The 19,454-nt window shown below is 38.0% G+C and overlaps 2 protein-coding genes and 1 non-coding gene across 3 annotated transcripts; all 3 read right to left on the bottom strand.

Annotated features, from left to right (window-relative positions):
• Positions 1 to 2,284: 2,284 nt before the first annotated feature.
• Positions 2,285 to 4,581, bottom strand: LOC115227748 (meiosis-specific nuclear structural protein 1-like). The gene is made up of 3 exons (XM_029798490.1): positions 4,235 to 4,581; positions 3,047 to 3,797; positions 2,285 to 2,401 (listed from the first exon to the last, which is right to left on the bottom strand). The coding sequence occupies exons 1-3, from the start codon at positions 4,579 to 4,581 to the stop codon at positions 2,285 to 2,287; spliced, it is 1,215 nt and encodes a 404-aa protein (XP_029654350.1).
• A 726-nt stretch (positions 4,582 to 5,307) lies between these two features.
• On the bottom strand, positions 5,308 to 9,398 carry LOC115227747 (ADP-ribosylation factor-like protein 1). Its single transcript, XM_029798489.1, has 2 exons — positions 9,068 to 9,398; positions 5,308 to 5,705 (listed from the first exon to the last, which is right to left on the bottom strand). The coding sequence occupies exons 1-2, from the start codon at positions 9,396 to 9,398 to the stop codon at positions 5,308 to 5,310; spliced, it is 729 nt and encodes a 242-aa protein (XP_029654349.1).
• A 736-nt stretch (positions 9,399 to 10,134) lies between these two features.
• Positions 10,135 to 10,207, bottom strand: Trnar-ucu. Its single transcript has one exon. It is a non-coding gene; the product is annotated as a tRNA-Arg (tRNA).
• Between the last annotated feature and the right edge of the window lie 9,247 nt (positions 10,208 to 19,454).

Raw genomic sequence — 19,454 nt, 5'->3', positions numbered from 1 at the left:
GCCATTGAGCCTGCCATGAACTTGTCGTAAATTCTGAGTTCCTCAGTGCCTTTGTAGTCCCTTATTAATTTTTTGATCTGTTTTTAATAATCTGCTTAAAAACCTGTTCATAAGCCATAAATTTGATTGCGGACTCGGGGACAATCTTGGCTACGTTAACCCCGTTTCCTCTCCAGAGAGCCAATAATCCTCCCTCTTTTCTCAAATAGGAAAGCCCCGAAAGAAATCGAATGTTCTTTGACCCTCCGTAGACCTAGAAAAGTCTCTCCTCGACCACAACCTGTAAAATAACTTTAATCCTGTCAAGAGGGGCAGTACAAGAACGGGACACAGCCCCTGCAATCCCCCCGGCCAGAAGGTTTCTCCACCATATGCCGGTCTCCAAATCTTCTTGGTCAAAATCTTCGGCGATGGATTCGTGGTCTCCTGTGTCAATGATGACTGGGTGGTGCCAGTAATTGACCAAATCGACAATATTCGAACTGAGAGGTCCGAATAGTAGGCAATCCCTAAACTCCTCGTAGGACAAAGTCATATTCCCATCTTTATCGGCTCTTTAATCATTTAGCGGGGAAAACACTTTTTTATTAAATTTTCCGCTTTTTTGTACGAGATTTGGATTCCCTCGTCGATTAAGCATTTTAAAAGTTCGTTAAGACTTAATTGATCTATAATTGAATACAACAATTAACTGGACCGTCTTTATTTTTGTCGATTTCTTTGAAAATGGAATACAATTTGTTTTCTTGTGCCGTTAAAAAATGGGAAAATTGATCAAACGTCACTTCCATGGTACCCTCTTTATTTCCACCAATCAGCTTTTATTATAAATGTTGTCTAATTACCTGCTCCAGAGCCACATCGGGGCATGCGTGAAAGACCGCTCTGACCTCAGCGATTGAAAGTTTTCCGTCTTTGTTCTTGTCAATTTTTCGATACAATTCACGATGCCTATCAACCATTTTGAACACAACAAATGTTCATACTAATTCCAATTTAAATAAAATTCGAATTTTTTTGAACATTAAATAATAATGTTTTTTTGGAACAGTATGATGGTAAACATAATTTTCTCACGTCTTCAAATATACAAAACACTCACTAGTATCTTCGGGCCTTGAATGACGGATACCTTTTATCAACTAATAGTTGTTAATGACTCATTTCTGTCGAGTATACATTGTTGTGCCGCATATGGGATTTACCATTTCCAAATAGTTTCTAAAACCTAAAACTATTTAAATTTTCAGGAATGTCAAAATATAAAAAATAAATTAATAGGTCAATTAAAATTTGAGCATTTTTTGTTTCAATTTCTGCGATTCAACACGGTCACTTAATTGTTTCTGTTTCTTCATTTCAATCTCCATTTCACCCATCAAAGCCTTGTACTTCTCCCCGAACTTGGCAGCACTAATCGGGCAGAAGGAGTTCCTCTCCATCGACATCTTCACTTTCAAAATATCCTTCTCCAATCTCCCAATCCTGTCCCCACTTTCTACCGACCTCACACTCAATGACTTTTTCACATTCATCGCAGGTCGTCGCTCTCCCTTCCTTTCTGCCTTGTCTTTTCCACACCGAGATTAAGTCCCTTTTTCTGTCGCCATTGCTTATAATTGGCAGTCAGAGGCTCAATTTGTCCCCCTCCCGTCAGTCCCAGCCCTTCCCCTGGACAATACCCCATCTTCCTCAACAACTTGAATCCAATTCCCTACCACCGTAAACTCCCCTCCACCACCTTTGTGTACCTCTCCCACTCCCCGAATCCCAACAGAGGAGAACTGACAGGTTTGATTCTCTTTTCCTCCTCCTCGACTTCCACAGGGGACAACTCCTCCACCAATCGTCTTTCTGTGTGGATTCCAGCCCGAACAGAACAGTGGAGACCATCCACGTCCAAACCCTCAATCGTCCCCAGTTTCCACAGTCCATCCTCACGTTGATCCCTGACAAGACACAGCAAGCCCGGTGCAAGAGACCTGAGAAATTAAGACCCGAGAAGTAACTGGGATGTGAAGTGGAGTACTGGGAGTAGTTCATCCTTGGGGATGGTGAGTCCGTGACTGAAGGGACAATCTTTCTGAGAACAGCCGTCTTCAAGAAATTGCGGACAAGACATCATTTGCTTGTCCAAAGGAGTAGAAATAAGAACAACCAACTAAGATTTATAGGTTTGAGTGTACAGAATGTTCGTATTTCTCCATAATGACACAATTTGTTCTAATTGGGAGTCCGGATGAGTCCTCAATGTAGATTGAACCTGCTGATTCTTTCTGGTTTTCTAATTCTTGTTTTTCAGATATTTGTTCTGTTTATAGAACCATTTAGAATGCCTACTTTCTATGGTCTCGATGGTCTCCTCAGTATCCTGTCTCATTTGAGACAAATCTAGTCCAGACTTTTGAAGAGAAACCAGAAATGATAACTTTTTATTGATTCTTTAACTTATATACCTGTAGTCTGTTTTTTTCAAGAGTATTTTTCAATTCAGCAAGTTCCATGGATGGAATACCACAAAACAAAAAGTTTCAAAATATAGAATTTTTATAAAATTTTAAAATGTCATTAAAAATAATAAATTTTAGTATTTTTAAAACCAAATAAATTTTCATTCGGTAATAGAGACAATTTAACGAGCAAATTACATAATGGAAATATTTTTCTGCGACATGGACGAAACTGTAATGAAAAACACGGTCAAAATAATCTGCCAAGCAATCAGAGGGAAGGACACTTTTGAGGATATCGCTCGCGAAGCCACCGCCGAGCTACATAAACTGTACGGAGGCATTTGGCAGTGCATAATGGGGACAGATTTCGCGTCAGCCTACACTTTCCTTCTCAGCTATCGAATGTACTGCAGAATCTTAAACTACACATTTCTCGTGTACAGGACATGTTTCTGATTGTGAGTTTTAATAAGAAAATTCGTTAATATTACGGCCGATACTCAAAGGCGGTCGGAATGTGCTTGTAGTGAGCCTTCACCTCCTCTCCAAGGCGTTCCAGGTCCTCCTCAGTTTTAATGACGCCCTGGGGTTACTTTGGCGGGATTTTTACTTTTGTCATGTACCCCACCAACCCCTGGGCGTGACTTTCCAGAATCTTCAAACGTTCTTCTTCGACGAGCGAATCGTAGGCCTGCTGAGCCTCCCTTTCTCTGATCAGATCTTCCTCTTCTTTGGCCTTGAAATGACAGCCAGCGAAATACCAGCAGTTCCAAATAATGTTTCCGTCGTTGTTCGACAAACTCGTCCGCGGCACGGCGGTGTTCCATCATTTTTTGTCTGCGTCGTTGGTTGCTGAGTTGCTCCAGTTTGTCGTCCTCCGCGAATTTAGCCAACATGGCTTGTTTTATGGCCTCGTCTTCCGCCTCTCGAGCCATTTTCCGTTGTCGGTGTTCCTCGAATTGTCTCATCTTGTCAGCCTGGAGGTCACTCTTGGCCTTCCTTCGTCGCTCCTCTTCAATCCGCTCGTGTTCGAAGGCTCTCGTCTCCTCTTCCTCCAAACTCAGTTCCATCCGGATTTCGTCCAATTCCATCCGCTCCTTTTCCTTTTGTCGAATAAGTTCTCCGAGCTGCGACTGGACGGTCTCCAACTCTGCCTTGCGAGTTTCCTTGGCCTTCTGGACAGTTTCCTGTCTCGATAGGATCAGCTGTTCGTCAAGGGCAATCCTTCTCTCTTCTTCCTCGAGTTCCTTTTGTCGGATCTCCCTTTCCTTTGCCCGCAAAGACATGTCCTCTGAAATTATTGTTTTGAGTTCTTCCTTGTAGCGCTGGGCTTTGGCTCGAGATCTTAGAATATTAAAAAAGACCAAAAAAACTCTTCGTCTTCCTGTTTTTGTTTTCTGAGTTGGTCCTCGATTTGTTCCCGTTCTTTGAGTTTTTCAATTTTTTTCTCCTCTTGCAATTTCAGTTTGTCCTGGTGAGGTTCCGATAAGGGGGGACCTCGAGTTGTCGGTCGAGCTCCTCCTGGTATTGCCTGACTTTGATCGCCGAGTCTTGGGCTGAGAGTTTCTCAATTTCCTCGATTTTTTGCCTTTCGAGTTCCAAAGAGTTAAAATAAGCATTTTCTTGAACCTATTTTCGACAAATTAAAAATTAACCATTTGGTCGTAGTCCAGTGCTCTTCGCTCCGTGATTTGTGCTCGTTGACATTTGGCAACGTAGGCTGCCCTTAACTTGGCCTCCAAATGACGGATCTCCTCGCTACGTTGACTAAACTAAAATACCTCGACTCTCTGATCTTCTTCCTGATTGCCTGGTCTTTTGTTTCCACGTCTTTTTTGTCTCGCAGTTCTTTGGCAATTCGCTCGTTTTCTTGGGTTATTTTTCTGTTGGTTTCCTGAATATGTTTTTTCTGAATTGTATATTGTGTAAATACTCTTTGAAGAGACTCGACTAGTTCTCTCTCCTGCTCCTCCAATTGTCTTAGTTTCCAAATTCTTTTTCTATCAAGCACGTCTTCCCGCTTTATAAAGTCCTGTTCGGCTTGAACTTTTTCCAGGATTTTAGCAGAAGCAATTCTCTGATCGTCTCTTTCTCGGTCTCGAACATACGCCTTCGAAATGTCAAACATTTCTATAGAAACTACTTTTATTTACAAATAATTTTATTCCACAAATAAATATAAACAACTGATATAAATCTAACTTCACTTTTCTGTTTACATTTATATTTTCAACAATAAAGTTTTAAAGTCCCTCGATGCGTTCCACCGAAGACAGTTAAGACTTATAGACATCAACTGGGCGAAAAAATCAAGAACTCCACTCTATACCATATCTGTACAGTAGACCCATCACTATGGACATAACCGAAGTTCGTTTGCGGCTATTAGGGCACATACTAAGACTTGACCCAGATGCTTATAACTGGGCAATGAAATCATTAAAAAGACGACAAATCCGCGTCCCGAAAACGTCCAACACTACTTACTGTAATAGATCTTCAGCGCATTAAAGGACATGAAAAATAGAAACGGTTTTGATACTTTCAGGAGTATAAAACAGACCGTACATTCTGGAAAAATACGATCAACACAGCAGTTTCATGTGTAGCATATTTGGGAACTTAATTAGTTTTTCTTTCCCTTATGTTCCCTGATAGTGAAAATAATAAGTTTCATTTTCAAATAAAATACGCTCAAGCTCCCCTCAGTACTCAAACATAGCCTCGAATGATCAAGTCTACCTACTCGTCAACTGTAATTGTAAATAACTAAGTCTAAATTCCCATTAATGGACATAATATAACTCGTGAATAAGTAAAAATATATCAGTGATACTGAATCGAGTCAACCAACCTAAAAATAAGCAAAAGGAACCAACCATTCAAAGGCCGCGTTAATTCCGTCCCCCGTTATCGCGGAGGTGCGGAAAATCTGATATGTACGATTCCGAATAGCGGAGAGGGCCAATCCATTGGCTAAATCAGTGACTCCCGTGGAGTGGGGGAGGTCTTGCTTATTGGCCAACACCACCAACACGGCATCCTTCAGTTCCTCTTCCTCCAACATTAATTTTAGTTCGTTTTTGGCAATCGGAATTCTCTCTTTGTCGCTGCTGTCCACAACAAACACGATTGCTGTGGTCTTGTCGTAGTAACATCGCCAGTAAGGACGAATGCTGGTCTGACCTCCCAGATCCCACACCTGAAGTTTGACGTTGTTGTATTGGAGGGTCTCCACGTTGAATCCGATTGCTGGAAGTATTAATTAGAGGAAATACTTGGAATAGTCTGAACTACTTGTCCTGCTTGTAGACGGTACAAGATTGTGGTCTTGCCAGCTCCATCTAACCCAAGAATCAATACTCGATATTCCTTTTTTCCAAATAATCCCGAAAAAATACTCAAAAACGAGCCTTTAAAATTACACACCACAACAACCCATTAATTTATTTATTTCAATATTTAAAACATAATAACTAATCAATGAACAATTATCAATGAAAAATAAAAAAGTAAAAAAAAACTATATTTAAGGTTTATTTTGAATAAAATAATTTCACAACTACGAATAGACCCACAACTTCCTTCCTATCGGATCGGATCCCTTCCGAGAGGTCGTTTGCAGCAGAGCAGGCGCCAAGCCGTTGCTCCCAAGGACCTTTTTTCGAAAATTTGGTCAACGCTCGAGGGAATGAATGAACAGATATTCGAAAAGTCAAAATCACCTGAGTCTGTTATTCCTCGTCCTCACTCAAATACGCCACTCAACTCATCTAAAACGATAATGAAATATTATACTTCATTAAGTCACAAAGCATCTAACAAAAATGATCGGAAAGTCGCCAAATCTCTTAGACGACTTCCCTTCAAAAATTCTACACCGACTTTCACTGCAGATGAAGTCTCGCAATGCATTAAAAACTCTAAAAAGTCCCCTTGAACTGGTCCTGAAAATCTATTATCTCATCAGATTTGGTACTAATTCTATCAATGCAATAGTCTCTATTTTCAACAATTCTGTTGCAAAAAAATGAAATACCATCCTTTTAGAAGAAATCACGTATCATTCCATTGATCAAACCAAATCGGGATTACGCAACAACAAGACCTGATGGTTTAAATCAGCTTCCCTAATGCATTTTTAGTAATGCTAGACGAACGTTTTTCAACCTTTTTTAATGGGGACCTCCAAAGTGCTTTAAAAAATTCAGGGACCTCTAGTATCGATAAAGATTTATAATTACAATCCAATCAGGAACAGAATTTTGTTCAGGAAAATAATTTTCAAATTTCTCAACAAGATTCTCAAGATGTTCATCAATAATTTCTAATCACGAATTATCAGGATCTGTATTTCGATAAAAAGTTTCAAAAAGAGAAAACATTAATATATTTAATAGCAGCTAGACGAATCATTTATGCTATGAAAAATATTTTGTTGATGCACAACATCTGATTTTCTTTATTTAAGATTTACGAATCAATTTGTACAAATCAAACTTTTTTGATGAATTACAGTCAAAAATGTGCCGTGGGTTTTGAAAGTCAGTCATGCTTTCCTCGAAGCTAACACTAAGCTTTCGAAAATGAGGCATCTTTTTATAAACAAGACTATTTAAAGAAGATACTTATCCTTTACTGTTGGAAACAAGATATCTCAGTTGTGTAGTACAGTACGACCTCTGTTTGGGGATTATTTTTATCATAGCGCTCCAAAAAGCGAGAGTATATATTTATTTGTTTTTATTGTATCCTCCATACATTTTTATCGCATTTATAACAATAATTGGTCGTTTTTTATTTAACCCAAAATCACCAACAGTTAATTGAATAAATTAATTAGGTGATCCCGACGACCCAAAGAAAGGTCCTCAGCTTATCTATGTCTTGGACTTTTGAGGCAACACACTTTCTGAAAATTATGTTGACATGCTGGAGCGTCTCTCGGACCAGCACAGACTAGCTTGCTTCCGACCAACACACACAAGCCCTATTAGCACGAGACCCTGGCAGAGAGACGGATTCGTTGATGGCCGATTTGAGAAGGTATCAACACACTTGGTATCCCAAACTAATGGTTTACTAGTGTCAAAAGCGAACAACGTAAAGCCAATAGGCCTTTTTCCATCACCACGGTCGAGACCAATTGGTTCGAGGACAGAAGGATACCCAGCTTTTCCGAGGACCTCAAGAATGATCTTGTCAAGAGCCGAACGTCACCCCACGATACTGATGAATGCGTGGCCTGTTGCGCTACTATCGTGATATTGATTAAAACGCGTTTGGTTGCTCGCATTGCATGGTTGCATGACATGATATTAATAAAATTGGTTTTTTCCACTTCTGATAGGTTTGTTTGAAATTTTTGATCTGTTTTTGTTAATTTTCTGCCAGCAATTAATTATCGTTGTCTTTGGCATCATTTCGATGCCTCGACGACAATTTTAATGAATATAAGGGTAAAATCAATCAGCTTATCGAAATGGAAAAATTTCCCTACTTGTAAAAAGCTGAAGAGTACTGTTGGAGCACATACTGTAATAAATTTTTCCAAGTATGAAAGAAAAATAGATTTGTTAAAGCAATTTTAGGAAAGATTCAACGATTTCTCCTCGTTTGAACAGGAATTTTCATTATTCACAGCATCATTCGCTTTGGATTCTTCTAATGCAGATACATGTTTACAAATGAAATGTTTAGAGATTCAATCGGATTTTATACTAAAGACGAACTATTTTGAGGTTGGAATACTTTCTTTTAAAACTTTATAAATTTTGCTACCAAAATAATTGCTATGTTTGGTTCGATGTATATGTGTAGCCATTTTTTTCATTAATGAAATTAAAAACTGTTGATAGAAAACGACTCACGGATGAAAATTTATCGGAGATATCAAAAATTGTATACGGAAAAATGTCAATCATCCGGAAGTAGCTCTATGCAGGATTGAAAGATGGTAATTACAGCTTGGGATTTTCTTATCTTTGGTTTTTTATTAAGATAAATAAATAATCTTTCCTTAATGAAAAATTATTAGAAATGGGGCTCTCTATGCGAAACTGCCTCATAAGTTATTTTTGTAGAAATGTTTTTGCGATAAGTTTCAATATGGTTCCAAAAATTTGAAGATATTATCTCCCAACCGTAAAAAAGTTTCAAAAACTAATCGATTTAAAGTGTAGATGATTTATATTGTGTACAAGATTGATTATTTGGATTGCGTGATTCCTTTTTTCGATGATATAAAATATTTAACCAAATATGTATCTTAATCCGGGGTTGTTAAAAATAAATAATATAATGAAAAATCGAATGTTTTCAAAAGCTGCCCATAAACTGGGGGTGCTTCCAATAACAGCTGGGGAGCACCTTTGAGGTCTGCTTCAAACAGAGGTCGTACTGTAATGATAGTCAAAACAGATATGTATTTTTTTTCGTCAAAAAAAAATCTAGCTATTATGTACTGGCTCGCAGGATTGAAAGACAATTCCCGCGTAAAACAGCCAGCGAGATCCTCTTAATAAGGAATATAAATTCCCTCGGATCTCTGGAGCGGTGGATGCACAGGCGGACAAGTTTCTTGAGATGAGTAAGCGTCTTGGTCCCAAAAACACAGGAAGTTTCGATGGCAATTGCCCAAAAGCAAAATCGATCGAGTAAATCCTCATATTTCGTTAGTTTTGCGAATTCGGCCTTCTCGGCCGACGAACCGGGTCGACAAGCCATAGCATTTAAGGCACCCTTGGCAAAAGAGTCGGTACAGGTGTCGTTCCAAACGAGCTGCTTCCCGGATTTAAAAGCGAAAAGCGTACAGCCGTCTGGACGTTTTGCATCTTCAAAAACAAGGCCCGTCGGTTCCAGAATAGAAGGGAAACCAGCTCTTTCCAGAACATTGTGAATTAGATTGTTGATTTCGGTGTGCCGAGGAAATCGACCGGCGCTCATTCGACAAGACAGAGGATGTAGCCCAAAGGCGTCAACTTTATTCCCACAACGAAGGGGTGAGGTCTAAAGACAGGAAGTCCAAGGCGATTACAGATACCCAAACGGAGTGAATCCCTATCGAGGACAGTATCCAAAAGCGGAGAAGGGAGTACATTCAGCCAGGAGCCTGAGTATGGCTGACAGGCGGAAAGGAAACAAGCCAGTCTTTGTTGGTCGAGGAGTGGTTCCAAGTCAGTTGAAGATCGACGGCAAAGAATTTTGTCCCAGTCTCGCTGAGAAAAGACATCGGAAGGGACTTCAGAGAAATTGCGTTTCCAAAGAGCGAGGGCCGAATCAATATCAGAGTCCAACGATGATTCAGTAGTTTTTTCCAGAATCTTTTGGACAAGAAATGATCCAGACGCCGAAGAAAGAAAGGCAGGAAAGCCAAATCAGGAACGGAGGCCCAGACCCCCGTGACTCACAGGAAGTTTAGCCTGACACCAGGCAATATCGTCGAAATGCACATTGAGAATTTTCTCCGCAGACCTCCGAACCAAGGAATCATAAGATTCCAGCACTTGGGTGGCATAAAAACAAGGTGAGCTCCTCAGGATATAAACAATTTTTGGGATCAAAAGATAGTTCTTGAGGATGTAGAATGAAGGATGAGGATCAATGACAAAAAGTTTTTCACAAAGAGATGCAATAAGATTTTTATCAATAAAATTTTTTTTACACTAGTAATTAAAAAATACGACCCTGGTCGGATTCGAACCGACGATCGACTGGATAGAAGCCAGTCGCCTTATCCACTAGGCCACAGGGCCGTTTTCTTGGAAATCCGCTATTAACTAAAAGTACAGAAACGAGGGTAATAAACGAATCTTTTGAATTGAACATAACAAGGATGATATATTTGTGTAAGGTAAGAAGCACGGCCGTTCTTTGCAAAGTGGGAATAACGTCAACATAAAACTTACAACAATTATTGCTAGAAAAACCAAGAAAATATGATCTCTTTTGGAGAGAGTTAGAGATGATACTCCATGCGAGTGTAAATTTTGTGGTCTTGTACATCTCACTTCGGAAACTATGTCAAGTTATTAAACATAAATGGAATAACTTATGCATTAAATTATTTCCACTGAAGAAAACCTTGCAGAGTATGCTTGTCTCACAAAAATAGTCACCCCATGGGAAAACAACTCAGACATCTCCAATTTAATTAATAAAATTTATCAACAATCCAAAATATGAAACTTCCCAACATCGAGAACTACTGTGGGAGATCTTGTAAGAAGAGGAAAGCTGTAATTTCTGCGGCCGACAATGAAGAGGTGATTAAACCTTAATCAAAATGAAAAAAATAAACCTTATTTAGATAATTATACTAGGAAGCAGGACATAAATTAATTAATTAGTAAATCAATAAAAATTAGAATAATTCAAATTAAAAATAAAAATTAAACAAAGTCTGAGGGACACCAATTGCTATAGAGATACTCGTCGTATGTGTTGTAGGGGTAGGCGTCGTGAGAGTAAATGCCGTAGGACGTGTAGTAGGGCATGTTATGACAGAGAGAGGGACTGTAGATCTCCATTTGCGGTCCATTGTCCTTCTTGTAGATTACTGAGTTTGGGTCAGTCCAGATGGAGATGTCTCCCAGTGATTCTGCTAAGGTTTTCTGGTCCTTCCTGTTCATCCTGGACTTCTGACAAGCCCGAGATATTGCCTCATCTTGTTTAATTGCTGTGTTGCGAATACAGCGATATCCACTGCCCAGGGATGGGTTGGTGGGGTCCCACATTTGAGAGAACTTTTCGTGAAGGATGACTCGTAGGTTGGATGTGAAGTCACTTAGAACATTGGAGTCGAGTTGGTTTTTGATTAGACTTTGGATAAATAAAACTGTTGATTCAACTTCCTTTTCGATTGAGAAAAACATGGTACAACAAGTTTACTTTTGCTTCGTAAAATTGATTTATTTATTTGAAAATTTTACATTAAAATCTTTAATCAATAATTAATTATTATAAAATAATTCGCTAAGAACTAATTTATAAACTGACTAATGTAACATCAACTGCACGTGGTACATATTCAACGAACCATTTTAGTTAATGGAGTCGAATCGACTTGTTGAATTGACTTTTATACTACTTAAACCCCTCGATATTGGTGAGTCTTCCATTTACTTAATTTATACAATATTTTCTTCCGATATATTTTAAAATCTGATAAAATTGAAAATAATTAAGTGCTTGAATTTTCTCATTTTTTCTATGCCTAATATGAACTTTCATATAATCCCACAAATGCTCTATCGGATTTAAATCATGAGATTGCAAAGGCCATTCAATTTTTTAACATGTTTTTCGCGAAAATATTGAATAATCAATTTTGATGTATGACTGGGAGCGGTGTCATGTTGAAAAATATAGTCAATAATCCTCATTTTTTGAGCAGAATGTGGCAAATTATTGGTCAAAATAGATTGACATTTTGCAAAATTAAATACCAAATCGTCTACCCCATGATGGGAAAAACAACCCCACACTACGACTTTTCCTAATTTTTTATTACATCACAATTTTTTTTCAAATTTGACAGTTGAAGTATTTTTTTCGGATAAATTTTTTTATACACAATTTTTTTGGTCGGTAATAATTCAAAAATACATTCATCAGAAAAGATTATTGATCTAAAATCATGGTCTGAAATTTAAAGAAATTTTTGACCATCTCGAATCTGGAAACCATGTGTTTGCAATTCTTCCGAAAATTTCATTTTTTATTTAAATTTCGTATTATGGTTCGCGACGAGACACGTGTACCAAAAAACTTTTCTATTTCATTAGAGAGTTCAGAAGCACTTTAAGATTAATTTTCCTCTGATGTCAACATCAAATGATTAATTTGCAAATTATTCAAAATTGATGGTCTTCCAGAACCATGTTGGCGGTCATATGATCCAGTTATATTTTAAATTTACAACTGTTGAATATGGAATACCGGTTTCTTTAGAAATTTTAATATAGGGCATATTTAAGTCATATAGTGGAATTATTTTCCCTTTCATAAACGAATCGAGAGTATTATATCTAAAAATATTCTTGGATCACATTAAACAAACGCCCCCAAATTTACACATGTTAAACAAACGCCCCTAAATTTACACATGTTAAACAAACGCCCCTAAATTTACACATATTAAACAAACGCCCCTAAATTTATACATGTCAAACATTCGACGAAAACACTAAAATAATGTAAAACTAAAAATCAAATTTATAAATAAATACTATACTTTAGAAACAAGTTTATTGAACAACATAATAATTTTTCAAAATTAGGGTTAGGTTTAGGGTTTTCGTATTGACAATGTGGTCTTGTATTTTGAACAGTTTTGATTCTGACATTTCCAAGTATATTGGTCAGATAAGGTACGCTTGAAAACCCAAACCATTTTTTTTCTGCAGTAAACACACATCATTTTTGATTTCATTAGTCCTTTTGCCTTAAAAAATGATATTATCCCGATTGTATCACTTCCTAGAAGTTCTCTTAAAGTTGTTTCGTATGTACTACCTACAATAAACATGGGAAAAATTATAGTATAATTTTTTATAACATCAATATAACACATATTAAACAAACGCCCCTAACTTCACACATATTAAATAAACGCCCCTAACTTTACACATATTAAACAAACGCCCCTGGGGGCGTTTGTTTTATGTGATCCATATTCTTTTATTAAGATCAAACTCTAAATACTAGCAAAGAAATTAAGGGCCAGTAGTGGCCTTACACACAGGGTCGTCCGGGGCTATTTTCTTCTCTTCTCTAGGAACTTTTGGAATTGGGTTTCAACAAGCTCGCCAATCATAGGAAAGACCTTGAGCGCTAATTTCCTCGTTTTCTCCAGCAGTTTTATAATTCTTGCCTTGGAGGGGGACAAAATCCACCCTTCCAGCCCATACATCAGTACTGGAAGGATAGCTGCCCGGAAGATGAATAGCACAGTATCTGGGGGTAGGCGGAATTTGATCAGGCACTTGATCATTTGTGTGCACCGTTTTTTCCTTAGGATGATATCTTCCTCACACCTTCCGTTATCGGAAAATTGGACTCCCAGGTACAGAAACGACTCCCGGATGGATTCGATCGTATATGGTAACATTTTCGCATTTCTTTTTGCCGACACTCTAGTGAGCGTGCATTTCTCGATTGACAGAGTCAAGTATTTCACTGCCATCCACTGTTGTATTTGTTCTAAGTAAATTTTTAGCTTCATTTCCGACGTCGTCGGAAGGGCTGCTTCGTCCGTGATAATGACGTCATCTGCATAGATGAGCACATTAATTGAAATGAACACAGGTTTAGGGAAGTCTGCCATATACATTGAATAGTAGCGGGGTTAGGACTGAGCCCTGAGGTACTCCCCTTTTTTGGAGAATGGCTTTCGAGTCTCGGCCAAGATAGTTGACAAAGGAGATCCTCCCATTCAAGAAGCTCGCTAGCTATTCAAGGGTTTCCGCATCAATGTCGCAATTCACAAGATTTTCCAGCAAAACTGAGTGACAGACACTGTCGAAAGCCTTCGATACATTTAAGCAGATAATACTGGTCGATAAGCCAGAGTCTCGTGCTTTAGATACTTACGAATTCAGTCGATAGATGCAGTCAGCACAGGACCGGCCCGGACGAAAACCCCACTGATCGTGGGAGAGCCAGTGATTTTTTTCTATGTGGCGTACTAGCCTTCTGTAGACGATTCTCTCAATTATCTTTGATATAGAGCAGATTAGGCTTATGGGCATATAGCTCGAGGCTTCCTCTTTAGGTTTCTTAGGTTTTCGAACCATTCGAACTTCAGTTTTTTTCCATGATTTTGGGACGTACCCTCTCTGGAGGCTGGAATTGAAGAGGTTTGTGAGCAGAGACACCAAACAGCTTGGAGCATGCTTGAAGCAGGACATAGGGATCTTTTCATATCCCGGAGCCGCATTTCTAGCTGCACTTATTGCTTCCCAGGTCTCGGATTCAGTAATCGGGTGGAAGTGTTTCAATCTGTCTGAGTTATTTGCTGGAGGAGGTTTAGGAAAGGAGGCAGATGGATCTGCTTCCAAAACACCTGCGAGCTGATTGCGGAGGAGTTCGGTAGTCTCCTCCTGGCTCGACAGGCGACCTCCAGGAAGTCTCAGGCAAATAACTTCCGCCTTAGTTCCGGTTCCAGTAATTTTACTGTACGCTGTCCAGAATTTGGGATGTTTTGGGTGGAGCATTTTTGATTGGCGTAACCAAGCACGTTCTTTTTCAAATTGGGCTCTATGACAAAGTGATTTTTCAATGGCACTTATTCTTTCTTTCAGCCGAGTTCTGTCTAGGGAATCCCAGCATCTTTTAAGCTTCGACGAAAGTCTATTTTTTTCAGACAATGCTTTATCATAGGTCCCGGAAGTATTTGGAATTTTCTGTTTTGAGTTGATTTTCTCAGAGTACTTTTCCATGAACCTGCTCAGCAGGCTTCTAATGTAGTCATCTGCCCTTTCTATTGCATCTTCATTCTCCTCGACTGCCAGACAGGTGTTTCCAAGTTCAGAAGAAATGAATAATTTATAAAGGGCCCAGTCCGTTTTTGAAGTTCTATAGTGCAAAAAGATATCCTCCATTAATATCGTATGCAGCATTATAGTCATCATCTGGGGGGCATGATCGCTGCCGATGTCTTCGATTTTCCTCTGAGGTTCACATAGGAGCTTCAATGAGGGTGAAGTTAGGAACAGCCCTAAGAAATCATCTCCATGGCATGAAAAATGATTTGGCTCTTTAGATGTCCAAACATCAAAACCAACTTGATCGGATACAGCCCGCAGGATTTTTCCATCTCGGTTTTCTTTTCGACAGCCAAAAGATAGGCATTTAGAATTAAGGTCACCAGCAATTAGTACTAATAGCTCATTATTGTGCATCATGCAATTAAACAAATAACTGGTCATCCAAGCTTTAGAATTTTCATAATAATGACATTATTTTCAAACATTGAATCCTTTGAAACACCTTGGTTTCTTACTGTGTCGAATAACAAAGGTGTCATTTTAATTGATCCAGTTTCATTAGAACATGAAGCAACAGTTATTCGAACTTTAGACTGTTTAACGCCCTTTCTTTGGCTTAATGAAATCGTTCTTGTAAAAAATGCTTGAAAAGTCATGTTTCATTCATATTTAGTATAACTTCTGAGTCAATTCCTGCCAATTTTTCAACCAATTTTTGTCTATTTCTATGAAACATCAGCATCATTCAGTGAATTTGCTTCTCCGTGAAGAACTTTCAATTGCAAATTGAACCGATTTTTGAATCTATATAACAATCCTTTGCTAAATTGCAGGTCTTCAATATTTAGCTTTTGTCTAAATTCCTTTGCTTTAGTAATAATAACTTCATTAGTCAGGTAACTGTTAATAGCATCCCTTCAAGATATCCATTCTATCAATAAATTCTCAAGCAGATAATGATTTTTAAAAGCATGTCCATAGTAACTGTTTGAGCTCTCACTATTTTTCCATTGTTCTTTATTTTTCAAAATTTAGATTAAATAGAATTTCCTAGGTCCAGGTTTAATTCTCTTCTGATAATTTGAGACAACTCATTCAGCGACATTTTCCTCGAATCCTTAATTTTACAAATGAAGTTTGACTTGACTCCTTTGTGCTGTTAATTAAATTTGAAAAAAATTAATTAAAAAATTAGAATTTTCGGATAGAAAATTTTATAATTTCAATTAACAAAATTCGGATGATTGAAGTTTTCTGATTATTGAAGTTCGGATTAACGAGGGTTGACTGTATTTTAAACACCCGGTTATCGTTATTAGCCCACCATTTTGGACTCGTTGTAAGTTCTCAAAGAATGTGAGCGAGATGCACAAAGACATAATTCATTGTCGTTAAAATCAATTGTTTGTATATTAGTTTTAAAATTTCCTTGGCTTGTCCAAAAGAATAACCAGAGACTGCATGTAGTGCGTTTAACATTTCGCCTGGTTTTAGTGCATCTTGTATTCATATAAAAACTCGAAGATTAATCATAAGTAGCACCCAGAATTTTGGGGTTTTTTGTTATGGGTAAACGATTTACAAATACAAAGAGTAATGGTTCATTATTAAGTTCACGTTTGTTAATCGTGAAGAGTGTTGCGGTCGATTTAGATGGTGAGATGGATAGTCTGTTGATGGTAAAACAGGCAGCAATGAAATCCAGATGAGATTGTAAGTGGTTGGTAGACTGCTATTTCTTGATGCAATGATTATGTGACATGGTTTGCGCGATACCTATGGGCCGCGTGATACCTGACGTGACCTTGAAATGTGGAATTATGACATTGATGGGATTAAATTATAAATCTTTTATTTAGACCGCGACTCATTCTTATCATTTAATAATTTACTAAATTAGCTAAAGACTCTCTCATTTTGACAAAAAATTATATTTGTAGGAATTTAATTATCAGAAATTAATTTTTTTGGTGGAAAACCTAAATTTCTTGAGTTATTTCTAGCGTGCAAGTATATTTTGCAGCAATGTCCTCGTACAAAGGTTATGTAAAGAATAGTTTGGAATATCAAATTTTAAAAGATGCTTTACAGGATAAATTTCCTGAAAATCTTACAAAGCAAAAAAAATATAGACAAGTTAAGAAAATTGAAAATTTTACTGTAATTAATGAAAGGTATCATACAAATTGTAAATGTATAGATCGTATTATAAATGTGCGAATTCAGATAACAAGATAGTGATTTGTCTAGACAATGAACCCGAAATGGAGATCGTTGCTAAAAGTTTGCATGACTTCTCGCATGGAGGAGTTAACAAAATTGAATATGAATGTCGACAACGATATTTCACAGTTAAAAATGAGATTATTCGAAAAGTCATTTGAAACTGTGAAATTTGTAAATTTGCACGACCCTTAAAAGTTTTAACTTTTTTAAATCCTAGATTGGAGATATAAATAACCATGTCTTTGCATCTTGCCCAAATGAAAGATTTCAGATAGATCTTATAGATCTGAAAATTTCTGTCCACTCATCTTCTAATGAGAGCCCTTTTGAAAGATACCGGGGAATAAGTGGAATAAATACAATATTTTATGGTTGTAATTATAAAATTATTTCTTAGATAATTCAAGTAATGATTTGTTGAGTCCTGATCAAGTCGATGATGCAAACAATTGTCCAAGTCCAATTGAAAATTCATGTAATTTGAATTTCTATATGTAGATGATTGTAATTATTCGTTTACAAGTCCCGAAAGATTTCAGTTCGAAATCAACCCCATTGATCCTAATTCTAATTATTACAAAGCGATGAACAGAAAAATGAATGTTCACAATAGTAAGTATGAATTTAGCGTTGGTGATAAAGTATGCTAAAAATTAATGTTTAGGTTCGAGTTAAAAAAAACTTTGGAACAAATTCTTCGTTGCGACTGGATAAGTTTGAATCTCCATATTATCCATCTGCAGAAATTATCAGTACTTTATCAAACAATCGCGTTGAGGTAGTTTAAACATTTAAATTTAATAGATAAAAAATTCGATGAGCGAAATTTCGATTGTGCCAATGTCCAGACTTAAAAAATAATTAACAAGTTATTATTCTAGAGTCGGCAGGTTTCCCCTCCACTCTAGAGCCAGTCGGTCTCTGCCGGAGTGATGGAAAGCGTCCTGACGGGATGACTACCTTCCCTTTTAGGGAAGGCAAGTCCCTGATTTGGGACGCAACTTGTGTTGACTCGTTCTCCGCGTCGGTGTTACTCAAGTCCATCACTAACCCGGGTTCCGCCAGTGCTCAGGCTGAGGAGGCTAAGAGGTCGAAGTATGGAAATATTTCGGACTCTTACGAGTTTGTCCCCCTCGCCTTCGAAACATCTGGAATTGTCGGCAGGTCTGCGACTCGCCTTCTTGCCGACATTGCCAGGAGAATCGCCAAGAAGACCAACGACCGGAGGGAGACGAGCTGGCTCTTCCAGCGAATCTCGGTCGCAGTGCTCCGCGGAAACTGCCACTCGATACGCAGTGCGGCGACTTTGAGCTGACCTCCAGGCTCTTTATTAATTCGTGTATAACTTATTCCCCATTTTAATTAAATATAATTACAAAAAAAAAAGTTATTATTCTTTGAAGTTTAATATTAATTGCCAAATACGCAAATCTTGGACAACGGTACCGCTTCGTACCTATCGCTGTGGAGACTTCTGGGGTAACCGGCCCTCTTACGACTTCTTTCATCAGAGAAGTCGGAGGAAAAGTTGCTAGGCGACGTGGGGAGCCTCGAGAAGTGTCATGGTTATTCCAACAAATTGGAATAGCTGTCGTTCGCGGCAATGCACACTCCATCATGCGTGCAACCGCAAGTGCCTTTTAATCATTGACTAACTTATTTCAATAATTACTTTGAAGGAAAAAAAAAATTAATTACAATATTGACATTAAGTTAAGCTTCAAGGTCACGTCAGGTATCACGCGGCCCATAGGCATCACGCAAACCATGTCACAGATTATGTCGTCTGCGTATGTAAAATATTCTTGGTAACTGATGCGTCACTTAAATGAAGGTTGAAGAGAGCTGGCGATAGCACTGAGCCTTGCGGAGACTCCATTAGGTACGTGTCGAAAACGGGATTTGTATCCTCTGACCTCTGTTTGAACTAAGCGCCCCGATAGAAGGGTTGTTAGCCAACGTTTCCGAGTTTGTTGAAATATCACTCATAGCAATTTTATTGTCAGAACATTTCTCGAAGTGCGATCAAAAAGATTAGTAAGATCAACCGACACAAGTATAGTTCTTTGAGCAGGTTTGAAATTATTAAATCCGTCTGGCATAAAATGAGTTAAGGTTATTAGATTTGTTGTTGTGGAATAGTGTGGACGAAAACCATGCTTTGATTTTGCAAATGTAAAAGAGGATAAACTATTTTCAATACAACTCTTGAAATGACTTTGAAATAAGTGATAGAAGCGAGATTGGTCGATACGTTGCTGAGTATTTGTAATCTCCGTTTGATTTT

This window comes from Octopus sinensis, unplaced genomic scaffold (assembly GCF_006345805.1).
Source record: "Octopus sinensis unplaced genomic scaffold, ASM634580v1 Contig07101, whole genome shotgun sequence".
NCBI classification, from domain to species: domain Eukaryota; kingdom Metazoa; phylum Mollusca; class Cephalopoda; order Octopoda; family Octopodidae; genus Octopus; species Octopus sinensis.
The sequence above is the reverse complement of the archived record's forward strand: the minus strand, read 5'-3'. Positions and strand labels throughout refer to the sequence as shown.

What these genes read in the sequence shown, in the direction of transcription:
- LOC115227748 (XM_029798490.1), bottom strand. Translation starts at nt 4,581, where the DNA reads ATGTTTGACATTTCGAAGGCGTATGTTCGAGACCGAGAAAGAGACGAT. An exon ending in AAGAAGATCAGAGAGTCGAG is followed by an intron (nt 3,798 to 4,234) that starts GTATTTTAGTTT and finishes TAATATTCTAAG; the next exon opens with ATCTCGAGCCAAAGCCCAGC. An exon ending in AAAGTAAAAATCCCGCCAAA is followed by an intron (nt 2,402 to 3,046) that starts GTAACCCCAGGG and finishes TCTCTTCAAAAG; the next exon opens with TCTGGACTAGATTTGTCTCA.
- LOC115227747 (XM_029798489.1), bottom strand. Translation starts at nt 9,398, where the DNA reads ATGAGCGCCGGTCGATTTCCTCGGCACACCGAAATCAACAATCTAATT. An exon ending in AATTGCCATCGAAACTTCCT is followed by an intron (nt 5,706 to 9,067) that starts GTGTTTTTGGGA and finishes TAATACTTCCAG; the next exon opens with CAATCGGATTCAACGTGGAG.